Source organism: Lytechinus pictus, chromosome 13 (genome assembly GCF_037042905.1).
Source record: "Lytechinus pictus isolate F3 Inbred chromosome 13, Lp3.0, whole genome shotgun sequence".
Classification (NCBI taxonomy): Eukaryota; Metazoa; Echinodermata; class Echinoidea; order Temnopleuroida; family Toxopneustidae; genus Lytechinus; species Lytechinus pictus.
In genome coordinates, this window is record NC_087257.1 from 28,809,657 (window position 1) to 28,829,870 (window position 20,214).

At 34.1% G+C, this 20,214-nt stretch overlaps 1 protein-coding gene across 2 annotated transcripts; it reads right to left on the reverse strand.

Moving 5' to 3' along the window:
- Positions 1-254: 254 nt before the first annotated feature.
- Positions 255-15,287, reverse strand: LOC129275170 (WAS/WASL-interacting protein family member 2-like). Of its 2 annotated transcripts, XM_054911960.2 has the most exons (4): positions 14,936-15,287; positions 11,107-11,214; positions 7,048-7,095; positions 2,898-5,358 (listed from the first exon to the last, which is right to left on the reverse strand). In XM_054911960.2, the coding sequence occupies exons 1-4, from the start codon at positions 15,027-15,029 to the stop codon at positions 5,318-5,320; spliced, it is 291 nt and encodes a 96-aa protein (XP_054767935.1). In that variant the 5' UTR covers positions 15,030-15,287; the 3' UTR covers positions 2,898-5,317. The 2 variants fall into 2 exon arrangements, with proteins under 2 accessions (XP_054767936.1, XP_054767935.1); XM_054911961.2 differs by lacking the exon at positions 7,048-7,095 and having other exon boundaries at positions 255-5,358; positions 14,936-15,107.
- Between the last annotated feature and the right edge of the window lie 4,927 nt (positions 15,288-20,214).

Genomic DNA, 20,214 nt, shown 5'->3' on the forward strand with positions numbered 1-20,214 from the left:
TATTTATACTTCCTACACAATTATGAATGATTTGAGAGCCAAATGAGCTGAAATATGATTGTTGATATCTCTACTGTTAGTGATTTATGTAACAATTGGCTATCCATACTTAAACCACAACATTCAACCTGAGTTTAAGTTAAACCCGAATTCAGAGTACTATCCAATGTGTCCAGCCCCCTTCCGTCAAAGATGCAAGTGATAGTGAGCATTCCATTTCAAGAAAAGAAATAAAACACAGTTAAACCAGGTTTCAAGAATCATAACCATTTTTTATTATCTTTTTATACCCCAAACATAATAATAACTAGATGAAGAAAGTTTTATATATATATATTTATAATGTACACCTTTTCTAAATGAAGCAAAGGAAATTGATATAAAACAATCTCCTGCACATGTTTTCATTACATACATGTACATGATAGAAATTCAATTATACATATGCACGAAAATGAGAGAATTTAAATAAAAAATTTATGTCATTAAATCTTTCATATAGAGCAACTCATAATACAAGGACATATCTATGGTTAGTAAATTCTTTACAAAAACGTGAGGTTAAATAAACAGTAAGGATTTGATACACAACAATTTACAAAGATTTCTAATTTCTCATATTTTTTGGTACAAAATATTTTTCATCATAAATTTCTCAGTATTGCAACTCATTCCTCACAACGAATGACCTTACAAAAAATATAATTGAACAGTAAAAAATACAAAGGCGTACACAATTGCTACATACAAACATGATCCAAAATGGATCTGGGTTAATAGTATTTTCTAATTTTATTTCTGTGTATCCATATTTGATAAATTAGTAGAACATTATTCACCCTCCAAGGGCTGAGAAATTACCTCAAACGAAATCAGAAAAATAACAAAGACAAAATTACTGGTATAATATGGTTCATTATTCCTTGCGTTGAAGGACTTTATGATAGTGCCATTAAAACTCTTGTCTCTTCGCAAGACCAAATGATATATAATACTTCATCATCTATGGATTATCAGAGTTATATTGGGTCTGAATATCTGCATATTGAAAATTAGGAACAATTACCAGGAAATTAATAAAAACCTCTTACTTTTAGAGGTGAATTTAGGACTTTCATGCAACAACTTACTGTAAGTCGTCAGAAACTATACATTACTGCTCAAGTCTATTTGTTACTTAATTCATAAGGCTATTCGTATTCTGTGTCCATACACATATTTGCCTTATTACAAAGTAATATCATATTCTTGCAGTAGAATTATTATTATAATTATTGATCTATAATAAAAAAGACATATTATACAGTGACTCACAAACAGGTGTTGGAATGATTTTAAGATCTTGCTCATAGCCAGTTGAATGCTTGTCACCAAATTAAATAGATGGGCCTATATGCTTTCTGGTACCTCTAAATCCTCACGTTTTATGTTGGGGTTTTCCATTTTGCACATAACATACAAAGTATCCTGGGCTGAAGGAGAACTGAATATATATATTTTTAAGTAGGACTTTAATTTTGGGGTAAAATACAACTAACTATTAATTGTGAAAGGCCTGTACTTCAATTATATACATGGAAAGTTAAATAAATCACAAAGTCATTGACCTTGCATGCTAAATGGCCTTGTACTGTGCTTGGAAGATAAACCCTATAATATAATAATCTGAAATTTGGATAATAATCTATATTAGAAAAAGACAGAAAGGGGGAGCTACAAGTAAAAATGAAATAAAAAATATCACAAAAATTGAGAAAAAAATGTGTGCACTACATTACATGTATCTCATAATGTTACAATTACAAACATTATTATGCAACATGCTATTCCTTCCAAAAAGGAACATTAATATACTAAATATTTTCTTAGAAAAAATACAATCATAAAAAATTCAATCTTTTTAATTTTTTTTAATTCTTCAAATGATGGAGAATAGCATAAAGCAAGGGCCTCGTCTTACAAAGAGTTATGATTAATCTGATCAAGCGCAACTATGGAAAGCCAGCAACGTCAACATCTAAAATACATGTCTGTTCAAAATATTTTCTAGAAATGACGTATGTTCATACATTAACTGTTTTCTTGACAATTCACTATGGTTCTCTTTGTTTTCAAAGGACATTGAGCAAAATTCCTAAAGAAAAAAATATGATATTGATGGATTTCCATATACCTGGGATTGATTGGATCAATAGTAATTCTTTGTAAGACAGGGACCAGATCACAGACTTTGACTGATCTGAGAATCACTCACAAAATGATTCAATATCATATCTACACATTGTCATACAAACTCACTGATACAAGAAAAAAAATATTAAGAAATTGATGGAAAGCCCAGGTTTTCTTCCTATGCTTTTTATGTTTTTCTTACTTTTCATCTCAAATCTTTCCAACACTGCTATATTCACTTTCTTTAGTAATTTTACAAAGAGATGACTTATAAAATATAAAGAATTATGCATCTCTTTGTATATAAAGCTGTGATATACATGTAGCACCCCTAAAATATCAAAACGATATTCAAACGATTGGCCACAACTTTTATGTGCATCCCAAAATCACTTCACACAAAGTGATCTTGAATATCTTTATAAGGGGGGGGGAGGTACTTTGATATTCTTCAAATATACTCCACGGGCATTTGAAATATCACATTCAGGGCTAAAGTCTCTCATTCACCGAGTGCAAATCTCATGCCCATTTGGACCTTTTTTGCAATACTTTGTTTTTTATGAATTTCTATTGATCACACTTCTTTGGATGCACCCAGATTGAGGTTTAACACTCAAAGTTTGGGGTCTATTTTGTGATGTGGCATCAAGGTTTAATTACTCATAAAAAAATCCATCAAGTTTTGTTTTATTGATGGCTGCCTTCTCTTTTTATCTTTATTTGATAAATGACTTTCTGTGTACAAAGCTATCCACATATATATGATGCACCACTATCATCTAAGCGCCATCTCAAGCTGAATAGATGTTGGAACATAATGGTGTGAGCTGTATTGTTCATTTGCATTAATCATGCAAGCTTCATTCAAAATGAGATTTGGATGTTACAGCATAATGAGGTTTGTACACTGTACTATAGCTACCTTTTTGCCAAAATCCTGTTTCTTACATTAAAGTCTTTACCTATTACATTACATGTAATGTAGCTTACGAGATGTGAACATTTCAATAGGTCTAGGAAACAAAATATGATTTGTAATCCTCACATAAACACAAGCTTTTGGTAACTTAGAGGGGTAAGTTATAAAATTGTGTTTGACACACAAAGCTTATACAACAACGCAACAATTTTTTCAACAAATCGGCTCCACGCAGTAAAGACATGTATTTGATTTTTCATCCTACACTCAGTGGTAAGTTTTGTGTAAACTGGTCCCAATGACAAGAAAATTACAAAACAAAATAACCTGATAAGGCATTCCAAAAGCAGCACTTTTCATTTCAGACTCATGAAAATATGACGTCTAATGATAACAGACTATGCATGGGAGTAAACAGGGAATACATGTTCTTGTCAAACCATGTAAAATTCCTGAAATTAACCTTCAAAATTCTTGACCCAGACAGGTTTACATTTAATGAGTCAATTTTATTCAAACGTTCACCAACTTCCTTTTCTGATATTTTCTCTTTTCATTTCAACCAACTTTCCACTTGGATTAGATTCCCCTTTTTCAATTTAACCAGGGCTCCCAAACACATTTTTTTCCCATCAATTGCTAAAATAGCAATGGCCAATCAAGATCATTGTTGGATAACCAGGAACCAATCAGAATTGCTCATTCATATTTAAAATCCATAGCAAACCTCTGTGTTACAGGTCCAGAGCTGTGTATAAAAGCCTTTGAGTGTGTCCACAATAATCATGGCATCTTAGGAATGTAGAACTAACTTTGCTTTCTTGTATTTTCAGTTTTAATCTCCTTCAAAAGAAAGCATTTTGTTAAGTTTAAACCAAAGATTATTAAACTCTTTGCATTTACTTGGAAGACAAAATAGAAATTAAGCAGCAAATCTTTTTTGAGTGACATTCTATTTTAGTGCAGAAACAATATTTGAACCTTGTCAAGACCTAATAATTTGTACACGGATTGGTTTAATGAGGGTGTCTTTTTCAGAAAAAAAATAGCCCTTTTATATTCCTGATAATTAAGTAGCTTTATAGCTGAAGAAAAGGATAGTCAGTGGTTTTACATCATCTTCCCTATTCATGGTTGTGGGGGTGGGGATTGCACTGATATTTATGGTAGGAGAAGAAGGGTTGAGATGTTGAGTATTCCTGCCGAGAAGTGCAACCCTATTAATAGCCTGGAATATTCTTGGTAAGGGTGTTAGGACTTGGGAGCTATCTATTCCCCTTCATTTTACAAATTTTATACCTCCATTCTTTAGTTTATATCTATCAGATTTCATTATTGTTAGATCCTATACATTGCATTAGAATGTTCCAGTATTCTATACATGGGTGGCTTTGCAAATATATCAACCATCAGGCTTACATGTATATCAAAATGGCATCTGTATGCATTTTCCAAAGTGTTATACAGTATGCCTAAAATAGTGGATTCCCATGAATACACCACTTCAATAGCATGAACAGGAGGTTTGAGTTTGAAGTCAATCTTTAAGAACAACTCATCACATTGGTTAGATCATGCTAGGGCGGTGCCCAATACTGACTAATCTACCAATGAGATTATTTGTTAAATATCACATGTGCATTGGGACTCATGCAAGATGACTTTGAGTCACATTGAACCCTTCATGAAAAATCTCCTAGGACTCGTTCCCTTCGGTCTCAATTACTGATTTGCTGGGAGTTTGGAACCAGTGGGCCTACAATGAAGCCGTATACTATCCGAGAATGTCGCAGAATAAGTGAACAACGTTACATTCACCGCATCACCTGCATAGCATTCGGTTCTTCTTGGATTCTTCTTTTAAGACACATCATCGGAATATTGCAAGATAAATAATTGAACTTCTTCTGAGTATTAGAAAGATTCAAATATAGTAGTAGTATATGCTCTTGCTGACTTGACGCACCTCCAATGTATATATACATGAAGACTATAAAATATTCTTGTCATAAGTTTCTTTTTGGCTGTCTTCCACCAGAAAGGCCTACAGCAGGCATAAATTCTCCAAATGGACCCTTGCCAAGTGCTTCCTTCATGTTTTTTTTTACCAGCTTAGGTGGTACTGCATTGTTAGGATGGTTGGGCAAGGCAAGGACTGGTCCTTTCTGTCAATGGAGAGCCAGTGCATCAATATCCCTAAGCTACAGAAAAAAAGTGAAGATCCTATTGTCTTGGGGGTGCTGGGGGTTGCCCTCTCTTTGTACCTAATTTAAGAGATAGGAAAGAAAAGAAAATAGGCTCTTAAAATTAACAAATAAAAATAAAATGGATATTTATTTATTGATATCAAAGCAACAAACAAAAGCAAAGACAGATGCCATACTTCAAACCAAAACCAAAATGCAATTAGATTATAGTTGATGATTGATAGGTTAATGTATATATATGGGCAATCACACATCGACAGTTTAGATGGCGATTCAATGCAGTTTTTCCTCGACGTTGGATGCCATCAGAAATTGTGGAGTTTGGCCAATATGTATTCAATAGATGACCACAAGGCTTGCATTGCTTTGTTAGGCAAGCACAATTCAAAAGATATCTGGAAATGTTGTTACCAACTGAAAGTGAATTGACCAAACTCTATAAAAAAAGAGCTGCATCTAACTTCAGGGCAAACCGCCATAAAACGGGCAATCGCCCCTTTAAGGGATGTGGAAACCCACTTTCAATACCTCGTCAGTTTGAGGACTCTTCTTGTCAGTGCAGGAACACCCTTGGCAAAACATTTTCGCGCACCCCATCAGTGCAGAAACGCCTTTACACAATGCAATTTCATAATATACATGCTGCTAAGGGCGTTTTGCACCCATGCAATGCACTAAAGTGTGATGTTAAGGGCGTTCTTGCACCAACACGATGAACTGATGGATGTTCACCCTAATACCATGTTGGTTCAATCAAAAGCGGTAAGAAGAATGGAAAGTATTAATCAACTCATCAAAGAATAAAGGATTTTCAATTTCCCAAACCATAACTGATAATAAAATATATTTCTGCTTTTTTTTTTAAACTCAACTTGACTTTAATAAGGGTGAGCTTTCATTTTAATTCTCTCAATTATCCAAGAGATAAATTGTGGTTTCTAACTGGGTCCTAACATGCTCATTGCAATCGGTTACATCGTAATTGCAATAAATGGAGAAAAAAACTTCAAAAATAATGCAAATAATATTGGTGTATTTCTTGTTTCAATGTATTCATGGCTTTCATGCATACATGCAAGATACTTTAGCATACATGTTTCTTGGCTAGAAAATGGGAGGAAAAGAACAGATAGTACACTGAATCTTCTAAACATGCATGGAAAATTCAGTATACATGCCCACTCTATAAACTTAAATGCTCTGTGGGTAGAAATCTTTTGCTGCAATATCAGACGCAAAAAAAATGGCACATTTGCAATTGGTTTATTGTTGGTCATATCACCAGACTACTAAATGATGGATGTTTATAATAAGCAACTAAAGGACTGGCTGCTTTAAGTCCTTTCCGAGGGACCTTCATGTACCTGGTCATCATTATTGACATTAGTAAAGGGCACCTGGCACCAGCATTAGTTATTGAAAATACATGTATCAAACAAGGTCACAGTGTTTCAACACCACTGCTTACAAATTACAGGTAGCTCAATCTTTCAAGTTTGCAGAGTTTAAAATGGATGAGGGTTCATATGGCTGCATTTCGAAATATCTCTTTTGAGTCATGCAAAATTTGCCCATTAAAGCATTTTCTTTTTCCCTTGTTTAACTGAAATTAAATCACACCACATCAGGTGAATCATGCAAATGAAAGTGTGCAGTTGAGGGGGGGAGGGGGGGTAGGGGGGGGCAGGCAGGGAGAGGCAGTCAGAAATTAAACATCATTCCAAATTCTGTTGCAGCTGCACTCACCGTTGGAATGTGCATTCGCTTGATCAGATGTAAAGTACATAGCGGAGTCTGATAGCGAAAGGGGCGGGGTGCAAAGAGGGTGCAAGAGAGAAGTACGATCAAATCATATCAGGGAATTTTCAGTTTTACATGTAGATGTCGACATAGTGGACCATGGCAATACCGATACCATTGATAAAATTTACATTTACACTTTGTTATTCAAATGAGGAAGGACAACGTGACACTTCATTTGTAGTCCACAATGTTTTTGTTCTGAACTCATTTGGCAGGGAATGGGAACAGTTAAGAAATTACAGCAACAATGAGAAAAAGATAAAAAGCATTCAATATCCATGACTTGAGAATAACAGTGCCCCAACAAACCGCTATGAAGAGTACTTTAAGTAAATTGTTTATGGCAAGCATGGTCGTGAATTGTCAAAGCCAACTTGAACATTCAACATTTTTGTTCAAACCAAGTTACATGTACATAAGAATCAATAATATCAATACCTTTATAATAATAATTAAAAATATTAATAATTATAATAAATAATAATGATAATAATGATAATAACAATAATAATAACAATAATAAATGATAACAATAATGATAAAAATAATAAAACAGTATAAATTTAAAATGATCATTAAACAAAACAAAATAAAATGTTTATGTAAAAGCGTTCAATGTTTCAAATGGTGCAATGAGATTGAATATATACAAGGTAAAGTGGCCAAGAGATAAAAAGGGAAGGATCTGGCCACATGAAGATTTGGACATATCCTGCCAATCTGAACATGAGCAACCTGTAAAGAACCTTTAGAATAATATTTTTTTCAAAAAAAAAATGTGGAGAACATTATATTTGAGCTATAATCTTTGTATTACGCGTACTTGCTTTTTACCTTATACATGTATTCTGCATTTTTTTCTTTTATACATAAAGTCATCATGCTTTTGCTTCGATAACTTTTGTTACTGTATATGAAAACTTTTGTTTTCTGAAAGGTCAATATCAAACAATAGAAAATGAAATCAACCCAAATCAAGAAACAGAGTAAGCTATAAAATATTAATCATTTCACCACATTCCAGTCAAGGCTTTCACTAATTCTTGATATTGATTGCAAAATGCCTTTCGTTTTCCCTTCTTTCTCTTTGTGCTTAAGAATTTGATATTTGTAACTCACATCACCAGTATTTCTGTTTTTTCTACCAAGTGGGTAAGATCATACCTGTATGTCAAATAGTCAGTGCAGAGACCAATTACATGTAATTCACTTTTTTTATAAATAATTATCAATTGAAATAACATGTTTTGGAAAGGAACAATAAATTTCAACATTGTATGATTTACTGAAAGGAAAAGTCAAGCTAAAAAAAGGTCCAATTTACACTGTACAAAAGAGAGTGTTTAGCAAAGGATTGTAAACTTATGGTTAAGTACTTAATGAAAATACCATATTGAGCATTCTTTAGAGTGGATACGAGCACTTTAATAGATTTCATATTCCATTTAAAAAAATCAATATTATTTAAAATCTAGCCAATAACATCAGCACTCTTTGCAAAAACTGAGATAGAGAGATTCATTCTTGAATCTTGCTACTAATTTGAGTTTCTTGTGAAATTAATACACTTTATGAAAAATTGTTTAAAATATCTTGCAGGAATAGAGTTACGGTACTGAAGAAATCAAATTCAGATTTTCATAAAATACACTGAAAGGAAAACAAGCAGAGAAAGAAGTTTGTTTCATAATTTTTTGACGTTCTATTAATATACAGGTCTGATTTTAATCAATAACAATAAATTAGATCAATGTATATAGAAAGTGATTTTATTCAAAACCAAATGTGTGCTCTTTAATAGTGGTCACACAATTTCCTTGCTGCATACACACTAGAATAATGTGATGTCAAAAAACCTTTGTAGAAAATGAATGGTATACAAATTGCTTTTGAAGCCAGACTGTTTCCTTGTTAAGGAGTGGAATTACCCAAGGCATGAATTTAAACATACTATTGAATCAATTGAACATAAAAACCTATACAATTCAACCAACAAATGTATATGTTGTCTCACATTTACTACAGGGGTAGCACCAGTGCATTTCATATGGGGGGGGGGGGACTTTTATTTTCAAATCAGTAAAAAAAACTCAGGTACTAATAATATTGCATTATACATGTATAACCCGATCCTCTCCCGTCTCTCTTCGCCATTCCTTTTCTTCTTCATTTCTTTGTACCCCCCCCCCTCTTCTTATACCACTATTTGAAAATCAATTCCCCCAATAATACTGCCCTAGTTTGCTAAAATTCATGATACCTTTATTAGGCCAAACATCGATGACACATTTGTGAACTGTATTCTGTCATCCCATCACAAAAGGAAGCAACTCTGCTTATTTTATTTCTTCAATATTAACCTTTTTTTCTTGATTTGGAATATTGCCTGTTTGCTCTACATACATAAAAGGCATTGGAGTCCCACAGTCACCAATTTCTGAAATGAAGTTGTTTCAAAATCAAGTAACTCTATATATTTCCACATAAAATGACAAATTTTCCTCATTTATTAAGAATCTCATTCCACGGAGTTGCTTCCTTTTGTCATTGGACGGCACTATTATGATAACAAAGGAACACAAATAATCCCAGTGAATGGGGAAAGGAGGAAGTGAAAACAGCAAAGTGTCTAGAAGTTGAGACGTTGCATTATAAGACATACATGAATATATATTAATAGAGTCTGGTCTTATAGTACAATAATATGATCTTTGGTCATGTGTAAATGAAATCATAAAGGAGGGGGGGGGGTTCTGTGAATACATTACAAGTTTGAAGAAAAAAAAATGTGGTGAATACATTAACATATGTATGTACATGTATTGTATCCAATAATAGTGAGATAAAGATATAATGGTGTATCATATACACTGGAAATGTTAATTGAATAGAAAAGTATTCATAAGTATTCATTGAATGGTGTATAATATAAATCAAGCCTTATTGCCCACTCCCCATTAAAAATTGAAATTGAAAAAAAAAATTAAATCTTAAAAATCATTAAAAGTACTCTAAATGAATTTGGATTCAAAGTTGTAGTTGAATGTACATGTATGGCATATATATTAAAAATGCTTTGACATTTTCAATGTTCTGATACAGCCCAAGTTGCCGAACAAAAACGTAGAATTACAGTTCATGAACACACATTGCACATAATTATTTGAAGATGATTTTCTAGATGCCCACATGAACTCCTTTCATTATAATTTGTGCTATTCTTAAGCATTTCATGGCTCCACAACTACTTTCATCCCAGCGGATGAGACAGCAAAAAAGACTCCTGAAATAACAACTTTTTGCTGCCTCATAACCAATTGGATTTGCTCAGAAACAAGTCAGAAGGTGGCTGCATGTCATACCTGGGCCCCGTCTTACAAAGAGTTATGAATGATCCAATCAACCACAACTATGGAAAGCCAGCAATGTCAACATATAAAATACATGCTTCTTCAAAATATTTTCTAGTTATGAGGTATATTCATACACTGTTTTCTTGACAATTCAGTATGCTTCTCTTTGTTTTCAAAAGAAATTGTGCAAATTACCTAAAGAAAAAAATTATGACATTGATGGATTTCCATATATATTTCAGATTGATCAGATAAATCGTAACTCTTTGTAAGACGGGGCCCAGGGCGTCATCTAACACTGGGCCCCGTCTTACAAAGAGTTACGATTTATTCGATCAACCTCAACTGTATGGAAATCCATCAATGTCACAATTTTTTTACAGAAAATTAGCGCAATATCCTTCGTAAGCAAAGAGAAGCACACTGAATTTTCACAAAAAAACATGAATGTATGAATATACAGCATATCAAGAAATATTTGGAACATGCATTTTAGATGTTGATGCTGTTGGCCATCCATAGTTGTGGTTGATCGGATCAATTGCAATTCTATGTAAGACGAGGCCCAGGCCTCCAGACTCCTCCTTTAGTTCGTGTGTTCAGCCTCTGTCTCTCAATGACAACATTCATGATTGACTTGGATACTTACTTTGTCTATTTGGTTGTTTGCTTGGATATGTCTTTTGTGTCTTCTTGAAAGATGGTGGATTAGGGAAGCGTGAGGATGACTTAAAATTGAACCGACCTTCAAAATCATCTGAGAGAGAGAGAGGGGGGGGGGGAGAGAAAAAATGGAAATAAATAAAATGTCCATCTGATTATTTGGTATACAATTCAGCTTTTTTGTAATGGTGGAAATACAACAAATTCATATAGCATGCAAGAATTGAATAATATTGGTCCATTGAAATAAAACAACTAAAAAATATTGAACGCAGCTCAAAATATAAAAAGCATTCCATAAAATAGTTTTACTCTTGGAATTGCAATTCTTCCTAAAAATAAAATACCATACTTATTTAAAAAATCATTTGCCATGTATAGAAGAAAGCAAAATAAACCTTGATAAAATGAACATGTGGACACTTCATACTGTGGGCTCCAGTGTACCACTGAGGTCTTATTAATTATGAACTGGTGCTTCACAAGTGGTTCCATGACAATTGCTCTGCTCTAAATTCCACACACCAATCAAATGACCAACTTCAACCCTGGGCTTAACACTATACCCTACCCTTAACCATTAAACATAGAACCCTATGGCAACCCTCACCCAAATCCTACATCTTAGACAAAATTAAGCCTGGAGCAATTGTCGCAGGAGCAAATGTCGTGTCACTACACAACCAATCCCATTTTAGAAGCATTTTAAAGAACAAAGAATTGTTATCTGCCAGGTATCCACCTCACCTGGGTATAGTGTGGCAATTACCAAAAACAATTTAGTTATTTCTACAAAATTTGAACCCGCACCTTGGGAACAAACTACAGAACCTAAGATTTTTTTTCCTAATAATTATCTGCCCATTTGAATTAATATTGTTTCGGTGTTGGGTACGCTATTAAACAATGTATGCAATCTTCACAGTTCGGTATTTAATATATCTGAATATTGAAACACCTGTATATTTGACCTTGGGTGGGAACAGTCAAACGACTATTAATTAATACTTGGATACCACTTTGTTTGCTACCATTCGTATACACTGACGGTACATGTACACGTATATACAATAGAAATTAATATTCACAGTGCTGCATTGTTTTCTTTTAATTTTGCATATGTGATTGACAATACAGACCTTTTATATGCAATAATATTGCATATTTGGTCCGTTATCATATCCATGTACATGTAGATGCACGGAAATACCTCCTTGCTTCTACAGTACAGTTTAAAAAACGTTTATTAAAACACATTGCTTGGAAACTTCTCTTGATAATTCCCTTAATTTTTAAATTCAATAACATGCATGACTAACAAAATAAAAACACACATTTGAAATAAGCAATAATCAATAAACCATGAGTTAGTAATTAGTATAGATTAGAAATATTTTTATTCTGAATATTAAGATCATAGCTGTAAAAATGTACAACCTTTGCAGTTTGAGATCCTTGAACTATTGATAATCAATGCTAAATATTCAAAAAATATTGACGCAATCACAAAAAGAAACAGAAGAGATTTATTCAAAGGATAACACTGTATTGAGGAGAGAAAAAAAAACTATTGTTGTGATGCACAATGTTACCTAATTCCTGTAATTCAAACAGAAAATTTCATTTGAACTCAATGAAAATACATGGGGACTCTTCTCATTTGTTATAAATTTCTAATTTATCGGGGGGGGGGGGGGGGAGGGGTCATCCGTGATATCTGGCACCCTTCTCAATGAGTTGACTAGATTAATACACCAGCCTGATACATGTACACAGTATTTCTGGCACTTTCACAAAAAAGGGATTACAAATGATCACAATGGACGGTGATAACCAATGTAAAAAGGGGTAGTAGGAAACTGATATAGACGAAATGACTCATTTATTCCATTGTTCATGTACATGTACTTATTAAGTATTTCCTCGAGGTGTTAATGCACATTGGCAAAAGTCCTGCATCTGACTTTATGTGAATGTGGCAATAATGACTACATTAATGCCACATATATCACTTCAATTGAACTGAGGTAGCCTCAATAGGGAAAAAATCTGAGTATTATGTTGTAAGAGTACTTGCCATAAAATGTATTTATAGGCCTGTAACAGAATTGGATTATAACCCTTTCCTACCCCCCCCCCCCTCCCACAATTTGAGTGACTGGGGAAACGTAAAGCAGCTACATATACAAATAAAAGTTGCATCAAACTTGCTTTTTTTTTAGTACTGTGTACTGCCTAAACTGCCTGGCCTGTATTCTTAAGTCAGGTTTAACTTATACCATGGTCTAACTCTGTGCTAAAATTATGGGAAGCCAAAAGTGTCAGAATTCTTATTCAGTTGTATGTTTCTTATGTTTTCTGTGCTCTTTCCCGATTCATCGATGGTGAAGAAAATCATCTTTTTATACTTTCTAGACAATTATGAATGATTTGAGAGCCAAATGAGCTGAAATATGGTATTTCTACTGTTAGTTATTTATGTAACAATTGGCTATCCATACTTAAACCACAACTTTAAACTTGAGTTTAAGTTAAACCCGACTACAGAATAAGGGCCTCTGTGTTATAGTTGTTTTCTTTAATTTTCAGAAGGGAATATCTTGTGTTTTAAATAATCATACCAATTTTAGTAATATTTTTCTTAATAGCATTTGGCAAAGTAATAGTAATAAAATTAGTTTATGATACCATGTGAGGCTGCCTAACACAGCAAACGCATCTGGCATCAGGCTACAGGATTTTTCCTGACAAAGTTAAAGCCTTCAAAGGGTTCAAATGGATCTAATGTATGGCAAACCCCTTCCACTGTAAGGCTAACCAGTACACTGCAAACAATTGCATTTTTTTTAATGGGAAAATAGTTTGGGCAAGGTAGTCAGAATTTTGCTAAAGATAAAATAAGTTCATACTGATCGAGTATTTTAGCCAGGTAAGCCAGTCAATGAAAGTAAATTAGGTCGGTGCCAAAAGTAAACAACAGGATATACAAGAAAATTTTAGTCTTTCAAATATTTCACTTTGTAAAAATCATTTGACTTTTTGACCTAATTTCTACACTTGTGAGGAAAAAGAAACAAAAAAACATTGCAAAATACACTCGCATGTACAGGTGCCTGTAAAATCAAAATGATTTGGGGGAAACCCTTTTTTTTTTCTTTTTCAAATCATGCTTTGCATAATTCTACTTCCCGAGGGTGTTTACAGTACATACATGTACTCTCCACTCATTACACAATGGTATTCTTTTGGGTTACCATTATTCATCCAAGTCTTGTGAGTCTAAAGTTCATAATATGCAAACATTTCAAAGTTTAACATATTTTGCAATGGCCTTGGCTATAAACAGAGACTACTTCCACTCTAAATTCCAAGGATTTAAAATAAATCCAAATCAGATGCGGATAGTGACCAGCCAAATGTTGGATTTATTCTAAATCTTTAGGATTAACTTTCAAATCTCAAAAGATTTATATTCAAATCGACAAGGATTGTAGTAAACTAAATCTAATATTCAGCTGGTCACTATATTCACAGCCGATCTAGATTTTAAATCCTTGGAAATTGGAGTGTATGCCTCCGCTTATTAAATTAAATGATAATTTTTTTTCTATATTGAAAATTTTTTATTTCAATAATTATGTAGATGTTATACTTCAAATATTCATGACTGCATTATGTATTTCATAGGCGCTAAAATCAACATCAGTGATAATCTGGTGTACATATCACTACCCACAAAAAAGGATACCCAGTCATTCCTAAAGTTGCATCTTACAAATAGTTTTATAAAACACCTAGCCGTACGATGAACCTACCTGAGCTGCTGGCGGAAGATGCCTGCGCAACACCGTACATATTGCCATACCCATTGTACCCGTTGAAACCCCATCGTCGATTCCCACTTGTCATGGTGCCCAACTCTGTACAACCTTGTCAAGACCAGAGGATTCAGTCACTGCTCCAAACCAAAAACAAACCCCTCCACTTCAATATTAATCCACTAATTCCAGAATATCATGGGGACTTCAGAAAGCAAAGCCCGAACTCTTTTTCACGGTGCGATGCAGAGGATCAGAAATTTTCCTTGTGAGATACCTTGACATGCAAGGAGCAATCACTATGAGAGGTTACGAAACGGTCTTCTGCAGTGCCGTCTGATGCTGTAGTGTAGGATCATTAGTGTTTCCTAGAACGTACAGTACATGTCCAATCAACCCAGGCTGACCTAACAGGAAGTGCAAGGGGGACAGCATGACGTGTAGCTGGGGGCGACTCAACCGACCCACGCAAGGATTGGATGGGAGTTTGTGCCAGCTGACATCGACGTTCAGAGCTGACAGCTGCTAATTAGACGGCGTTAGGCTTGTCACACAACAAGTGTCTCAATTCAGATACAATGCATTTGCCGCGATACCCGATGGCACAGAGTCACAATACAAGCAAACCTGTATGGATGCACGCTCCCCAAGGTGAATTGTTTTCTTGGGTGCCTTGTATGAGGAAAGCCCACTAATTAGTGCAAATAAACGATGCCATGTGTTGGCTGTTTAAGGTCAAGTACAGAGGGATCGCTCTGAACAAAAGTGTGAAAGCGTAGTAACTGACACTGTTCATCTACATGTCCATCAAAAATTGGCCAGTCATCAATAATTGTATCATTTTTCAAACTGAAAAAAAAAAAAGTTATTTCTGCTAATTTGGCCTTCTGTATTATAAAGTCAAATAATCGCGTAAAACGTCATAGCAGTTTCCAAGACCAGTAGCCTGTTCCAATACAACAATGGTATTACACTTTAATACTATCATAGCTACAATAGAATCCTAGATTGTGATTGGCTGCGGATCCCTGATACCATGGGACGTTGCTATGATAGCAATTAGCAAAGTTACCACACTTGTAACTCTTTTTCAGCAAAGCATCGTTATTCAAACTCGAGTTTTACCCAATCCTAAGTATCAATTTGGTAAAAATGAAAAAGTGGCCCAAATCAACTAAAACTCAAGTACATTTTAAGCCAATAATTGGGTTGTTCCAGAATTAACAACCAAACTTGGGAGTGGACATTTTGATGAGTCTGAGAATGGATTTTATCCTTCTAATGAGCACTTTTCTCATCAAAAGCTATATTTTCAATTAAAGTCAAAGGTACCGTATTAAACTCAAACTATATTCATAAATGTGACTTATGTGACAAATATTTAAATGGGAATAGTATTAGTGATAGTTCCAAAAAAAAGTTTGTACTTTGCAAATAACCCAAAAGTTTGCAACTGAGTCCCTGAGCATAAGTGAAGTACCCCCTCTTTAGCCAGAGTCACTATAGTCTATAAAGGGAAAGGTCATGCTTTTCATAAAGGAACACCACAAATACAATGCAAATACAAATCATTGAGAATAATAGAAGCATGGACCTATGAAGAGATGGACGATTAACGCGAGCATTTCTTTGACCCAATGATAGTCACCGTCACCTGGTTATGCGCATCTTAATGAGAACATACAGGTGTTGTAACAATAGCAATTACCATGACTACCAAGGGTATCTGATCACTCAAAGACGGAACAGTTTCCCGGTCTTGACTTTTGTTGGCTGATCCCCTGTTTCAGTATGTGCCTTTCAGTCAATTTGCTTCATATATGGATCAGCAAACTTGAGAAGCAGACGATTTTTATGATATAAAATATGATATTATTCGATCCGCTAACTACCGCTCACACATAAGGACCTCAATAACATTGAAAGATACACGATCTACACATGTTATGTGCCACGTATATCTGGAATATTATGGAGAAACTTGGGAAAATTGAATTTTAAATGGTAAACAATCAATCACAATATTGCCTCTATATCAAAATATGCAGACATTTCCCCAAATAAAACACATGGAACTAAGATTAACAAAGGTAAACAAAAACTGCACATCGATTATCCATTATTTCATTGATTTTCTATCAACTGCGCATATAATTTGTGAAATATAAATGTCCAATAACGAACTAATTCAGTCCCTTCTCACGGTGACGATCATAGGACCAAAGAAGACTAGTATGAAGAGAATGTTATTCAGATGACAATTACCGTCACCTGTTAGTGAATTCATTATCTAAGCGATGAATGTCCATCTCTTCATAGGTCCATGATAGAAGGGATTGCTGTTCAATAAATTGCATAAGAGCAAAACTTTCTTTATGAATTTACAATAATTTGTGTGCAGTGTACAAAATCCAAACAACGTACTGTACACTGCATATTACATGTGCGTTTTGATATTAAAATGAAAATACAGAGTACAGTATACACATCTATGTGTGTTTGTTTATCATTTTTTGTTTTCATGTGATTGTTGTTGTTTTTACATTGATAATGGGATTTCTTTTGTTCTTGATAATATAGTTGCCTATTTATTACACTTCCTTATTGCCTGTCTCCATGGTCTGTTGATTCTCTGTCAAAATAAATTTGATTACAGTTTTGCGACAATACAAAACATAAGGAATAAAAATAAGGAAGATAGCATTGTGGAACAGATATAATGGCATTGCAAATTGGTCTGAAATCAAGAATGACAAAGTGACATCACTACTATGAGCTATTGTCAGGAGTTTAACGGTGCATACCCTCAGTAAAAACATTCTATGATAATCTGAATTATCAGTCTACCACAGGTTAAAGGAAAATATGTAATGTAATGTACTGTACATGGAGCAAACTTGGAACAAAATGTTGAAACTTCTAAAAGACTTCTCTAATAACCAACTTATTGATCAAATCAAAGTAACACTGAAACATGTATGACCTGTCCTTGAGACGACGTTGTGACAACCTCACACATTAAAATCTTTTAACAGATTTTCAAGTTCAACTTAAGCTTGTATCTACCATGATACTGACAGAGTGTGAAGCTGGAAAAGGTGAAAACAATGAGTTGCTGTTGTGGCTGGGGGCAATGTTTTCTCCAGACTTGGTGGAATGTTTCATAAAGCTGTTGGTAAGTTAAGAGAGACTTTAAAAATGACTGGTAAACCTTTCTTACGTGCTAAATAATCAACAATGAACATTTAATGGTCAATATCATTTACCACAAGAAAGGATCACCAGTCGTTCTTAAAGACACTCTCAACTTACGAACAGCTTTATGAAACAGCCCCCAGTTCATTCCATTGAATCCTTTATAACTTTGAATAAAGGTGATTTCACACTTCATGAATAACAGAATCAGTCAAATAATATTTCACATAGAAAGAGGAAGAGTGAAACATTGATGCAATTACATGGGTATTTAAACAAAACAGCTTTATTTCTTAGGTGGACTTGGTCATTTTAAAGATACTACAATTTTAAGTACAGTATAAACTTAAGGCCTGAGTACTTCAAAAAAAGTTCTTACCATGAAAATAATACCAACTTTATTGCTACTTTTCAGTGGTCCAAAGTTCAACAGGTTAATAAAAAATGTAGTACAATATCATTTCTTGGGTATTCAATAACTACTGTACATGTACATACATATACACTGTACAGTGATGTATATGTACATGTATACAACACTCAGCTTTTCGGAACGAGCCCTCGCTTTATTGAAGTAAAATTTGCAACGCACTATAAAAGTGGTCTAAATTTAAAGCCTTCCCGGAATGCAACTTCATTGTATTCTGTGTAGCTTGTATTATACTGTAGTTTTCTTGTTGTTCCTTGTTGTTTAATGGGGAATCCAACCCAAATAAATACTTGTTTTTATAAGGAAAAAATAAATCAGACAAGTTGATAGGTGAAAGTTTGAACAATATTGGACAAACAACAAGAAAGTTATGAATTCTTAAAAGTTGTAAATATTGGTAATCACTATACCCATGGAGACTACAAATTGGCCGCATATAAGATGTCATTGTGATGTAAGGCAAGGAATACTCTTCCATGTACTCCAATACATATTATGACTAAAATGTCATTTTTCCCAAAAGTTTTATTTCAAATTTTTCTTTCATGAGGACATTAAACAGTATACAACCTGGGTTATATTTAGATTACTGCCCCAGGGGAATGGGTACTTTATAGGAGAAAACCACAAATCCCTGATAATAAAGTACAGGCCTATGGGAAAGTTGTCCTTGCCCCTTGTCATAATTTACTTACCCAGTTGCCAATTTGAAATCTCCATAGTATTAGTGATCTCAATTCTAAAGCAGCTATAACTTTTTTATTGCTTGTCTGATTTCTTTCAAACTTTCACCATTCTGTTTAATTTATTTTTCTCCTTCCCAACACAATATTCCATGGCCAAGGCCGGATTCCCCTTTAAGTTTCAATAGGGTCTGTGGCCGCAGACTACGAATATGACTCCTTGTTCCAGCAGAAGAAGCATTCATTTTTCAATGCAGCAAAGACATTGTCTCTTTGACACAAAAATACATCCATGGGCAATCATTCAAGGTCGCATCTCTTTCAATTCAATGATCCTTAATATCAGACATGCATTCAATGCAAATTCTACATAGAATTCACCCTTTTCACAGTCATATGTTGAGCTTATTATTATCATTACATGCAAAGCATGGGTGTCTGCATCTTTGTTATGTTGACAATATTGACTTGTTAAAGTAAAGTGTATAGTGCCATGTCTGTAAACTATACATACTGTACATTACATGTACATGTACTGAGCACAGAATAAGTGTTTGTTAATTCAAAAATATAAAAAATAAAAGCAATTACAAACAATGCACATAAAATAAGGAAAAAAGTTTTGACGATGTGAAATGATTATTTTGGCTGCCCTAATAGGGTAGTCATGCTAAAGCCGGGGTAATAGTATGCAACGCTCAGAAACATTTGTATTACAGTAAGTGCTATATAAATGTTGCATATCATTATTAATTATAATTTTATGTAATAATAATAATAGTCAGTTCTTGTACAGTGCATAACATATTTTGAATAACGTCTCTATGTGGTTCCAAAGGACTTGGATATTATTACCCTGGCTGTAGATCAAGCAGTTAGCTTCCAGCGCTCGGCATTTCAAGGAATAAATTCCTGCCAGGTACCCATTCACCTCACCTGGGTTGAGTGCAGCACAATGTGGATAAATT